The sequence below is a fragment of the Cryptomeria japonica genome, chromosome 7, assembly GCF_030272615.1.
Source record: "Cryptomeria japonica chromosome 7, Sugi_1.0, whole genome shotgun sequence".
NCBI lineage: Eukaryota > Viridiplantae > Streptophyta > Pinopsida > Cupressales > Cupressaceae > Cryptomeria > Cryptomeria japonica.
Genome location: NC_081411.1, coordinates 115,596,292 through 115,600,104, shown reverse-complemented (window position 1 = coordinate 115,600,104; position 3,813 = coordinate 115,596,292). Strand labels below are relative to the sequence as shown.

The 3,813-nt window shown below is 33.7% G+C and overlaps 1 protein-coding gene across 1 annotated transcript; it reads right to left on the bottom strand.

The window, feature by feature from the left end:
* Positions 1–1,754: 1,754 nt before the first annotated feature.
* On the bottom strand, positions 1,755–3,388 carry LOC131040620 (transcription termination factor MTERF8, chloroplastic). The gene has a single exon (XM_057973577.2). It carries the CDS (start codon positions 3,232–3,234, stop codon positions 2,179–2,181), a length of 1,056 nt encoding a protein of 351 aa, XP_057829560.2. The 5' UTR covers positions 3,235–3,388; the 3' UTR covers positions 1,755–2,178.
* Between the last annotated feature and the right edge of the window lie 425 nt (positions 3,389–3,813).

Here is a 3,813-nt window from a genome sequence, read left to right as displayed (position 1 = left end):
TTTGTTAAATATGCTTTGGGGCATGTGCTAAGGATAAGACTCTGTAAGCAATGCAAGAGTGGAGCCAATGATTAAGGCATAGTTAGGTAATGGATTTTACACAATAGTCTCCAGTGTTCATATGATATGAGACACAAAAATTAAATAAATAAATTAAATTTATGTTATGCAAGTACGAATAGGATCCAATAAAAATCAGTTAGATAATACAATCATATTATTCACACACAGCACAAGCTGTGTACTTCAATCTTTGAACTCCATTGTCAACATGTCATATTATTAGGAAAGAGATGAATTTATAACACAGTGTGTTTAATGATAGCGTCAAAGAGATGAATTTGTGTGGAAAGTCTTCTCGATTGAACTAGGAAAATATTACTTACACTTAGTCATTAATCTTTAAACTCCATTGTCAACATGTCATATAATGAGGAAATAGATGAATTCATAACACACTGTGTTTAATGATAGCATCAAAGAGATGAATTTGTGTGGAAAGTCTTTTGGATTGAACTAGGAAAATATCACTTACAATTGGTCATTCATCTTTAAACTCCACTGTCAACATGTCATATTATGAGGAAAGAGATGAATTTATAATACACACTGTTTTTATTTCACAACACTGTGTTTAATGATAGCATAAACGAGATGAATTTATGTAGAAAGTCTTTTAGATTGAACTAGGAAAATATCCCTTACAATTGATCATAATGCACATAACTTACATGATTGTGCTTGAGAATATGTCTTCAAGCTAAATGAAATGACAATATAGTACTTGCCCAAAGTTAGTTGTCTAACATCGCTAGGAAAGATTCAATTAGAACCTATCCTTTTCCAATCCTATTTTGGCATACTGTGATTTGCAGGAAAAATAAGACTAGAACGATTAAGAATAAAAAGACCATAAATTACTGGCATTTTAAATGCAGCAAACATTAACAAACCACTTCTAAATTATAGAGGCTTTAGTATGAAACTAATCTAGGGTTATTGATGAAAGAATATAGATATTCTATCAAACTGAAACAAAATCTGAAGTAGTTTCAGATAGAGCAATATTACTTATCTAGAAAGTAAGAGATAAACCTAAGCCATGTTAACTCAGGCATTTTTGCAATGAATTTGCAACAACATAAAGAAGATTGAAGATCAGAAATTTAACTGTTATCAGCAAGCAGATAACGTAAACATATATGAAAAGAAGAATCTGAGATTGACTTAGAAACCCATGATTAACTAGATTGAAGTTAATATCACTACTTGAGTATAACATTTCAAAACACAACTTAAATACTTTTGCCTTTTAGGGTTGCAATTAGGCTTTGTAATAATAGACTGCTGCAAATATCATGCTTATTGTTAAAGCTATACAGAAGAAATGAAATATCAACTTACTCTGTGAATGGATATCTTAATTCTGAATTCAAATCTGAACTGTAGATGGAGCTAAACGGAATTAATAACAGTTCATTTTGATTGAATCTACAGCAGAATGATCCAAACATAAGCCAATTTGTCAGTAGAATTTAAACTCATAGGTAAAGATATATGACTTGCCATTCAACTATATCAAAAAGAATTGATGCAAACACTGGGTAGCCCAACTGAAAGGGCAACCAATCCAGACAGTCTTGAAAAATTATTCAATCCCACACCTTAAAATAGTCAACAAAGACAAGAAAAACTGCTATTATCCACACAGAAAGAACAGATTAGCTTCTTCCTGGGAATTTAATTAAGATAAATGCTTTTAACATGATGCACATTCACAAATATTATACTGAAACCTTATAACAAGGGCAGGTTATTTACATATACTCAAAGGGAGAAATGAGATGGAGCAAGTTTGATTAACAATAAATATCTGCTGTAGAGATCCTTAGACTGAAAGAAATATAAAATTCAGTCTTTAAGTCCTAAAAAATCAATACAGAAAGAGGAGATTGAACTCCCCTGTTTTCAACGCAAATTCCCATGCTTTCAAATCCTGTCTCTTGTCTTCCTGGTGCTGCTTTCTCTTCCAACGCAGTCCCTTGTATTCTCCTCTTTTGTCTTGTTACCTTGGTCTAGATGAGTTCCAAAGCCCTTTTAACACCAGTCCAACCTTAGAAAGAAAGACCTGGATTAGTTTTATTCCGAAACTCCCATCACCACTCTAAAATGCTTGCTTTAGGAGATTGCATGATCCTTAGACTTGACTAGAGTATTGTATTGGCTGAACTTAGCAAGGAATTCTCTTTCACTTAGCAAAAAGAATCTAATCAAAGTAGGTAAATTCTTGACATGCGGACTTGTCCTCAAATATTTAAAGACTTCATAGCGGGGTTTGAGCCTCTTCTCTATGCTTAAACTAAAAATCTTAGGATCCCAAGCAACAATCTTGAACTCAAGACCTGCAGTATGTATCAAAAAATCAATTCTTTCCTTCATTTTCTTGGTTGAATGACGAAGTGCTTCAGGATATTTCTTAAGAATATGACCGATTTCCTTCTCAACCAGACCAAGACTTGCCATATTTTCAATTTTTGCTTCCAGAGTTTCAAACCTAAGGCCTGTAACCACACTGAGGGCTCGTGCAAATGCTGTTGAACCTTCCGGAGTGCCTATACTATTCTTCACGTACTCCACTTTAGGTTTCACCTGCTTCTGGAAATCACTCACCAAAAGCCAAGGCGCTATTCTGAAAGCCTTGCACAGATTGTCCTTTGAGCCAAATAGGGTTTCAAGATGGAGAATTCTAGGGGCAAGACAGCTTTCCAAACTTAAGCTAAGCAATCTGGGTCTATTCAATATAATATGTGCTATGTCTTGAGTAGACAAACCCATTTTCTTCAGAAATTCCATCTTGGGCCTCAACTGTCTATCCGCTCTCAGTGTAAGGATAAGTGGGTATCTGAGAATGGTAGTCGTAAGCTTGTTTTCAGTGAATCCAGAATCTCTCAGAAGATGAATGACTTCTCTAGCGGTGTTGTCGGATTTGTTCCTCAACAGCCGTGGTGCTCTTCTCATTACAGTTGTCACTTGTAAAGAAGAAAACCCACAATCTTTTGTTAGGAGATCTGAAATGATGTTGATGGAGGTTGTGAAACAAGATGATGATGATGAAGAAAGTAGGGAGCATGGTGCGAATGTGAATGATGGAGAATGAAATTTGATTGCTCGAGGAAGACATGAGGAATATTTCCCTGAACAAACTATGCATCTCCAAAACAATACGACTGCCATTGCATTCGATGTAAGATATGAGCAGAGCAAACAGAGATAAGAGCACCCAGATGTGTAGAAAAGCTAATCGAGGGTTTCTTCATCTAGGATTAGGGTTTGATGAACATTTTCTTCTTCGTATTTCTGTCCGTTACGACTATCCTAACAATTGTAATTAGCCTTGGCCTCCAGCTTAATTTTAGTGTAGCATTTCTTATTTATGTTGAATTTACTTCAATTTTAAATTATGTTGAATTTATTTTATTTTGTTTAAAACCCGCATTTTTATATAGGAATTGATAATTTGTATAATATATAATTAAAATTTGAGTTTTTTATTTTATTTTTATTTTTTTAGTATTCACATTTTAAATTTATAGTATGATGTTTTTAATCATCTTTCAAGATTTTAGTTATTATCTTAAATATGATTAAAGATTCTATGTGCAACCTTCATTTCCTTTTATCAAATTCAAAATTAGCCATGGATGTAATGTGATTCTACTCCAATTAGTCATTTCCTACCAATCTAGACACAGGGTGTTGTATAAAAGTATAATGCCCTAGTTCTTTAGAGAGATCTAATACCATCATATGAAA

Bases quoted from the DNA above. Each gene is read 5' to 3' on its own strand.
- LOC131040620 (XM_057973577.2), bottom strand. From the start codon at position 3,234: ATGGCAGTCGTATTGTTTTGGAGATGCATAGTTTGTTCAGGGAAATAT.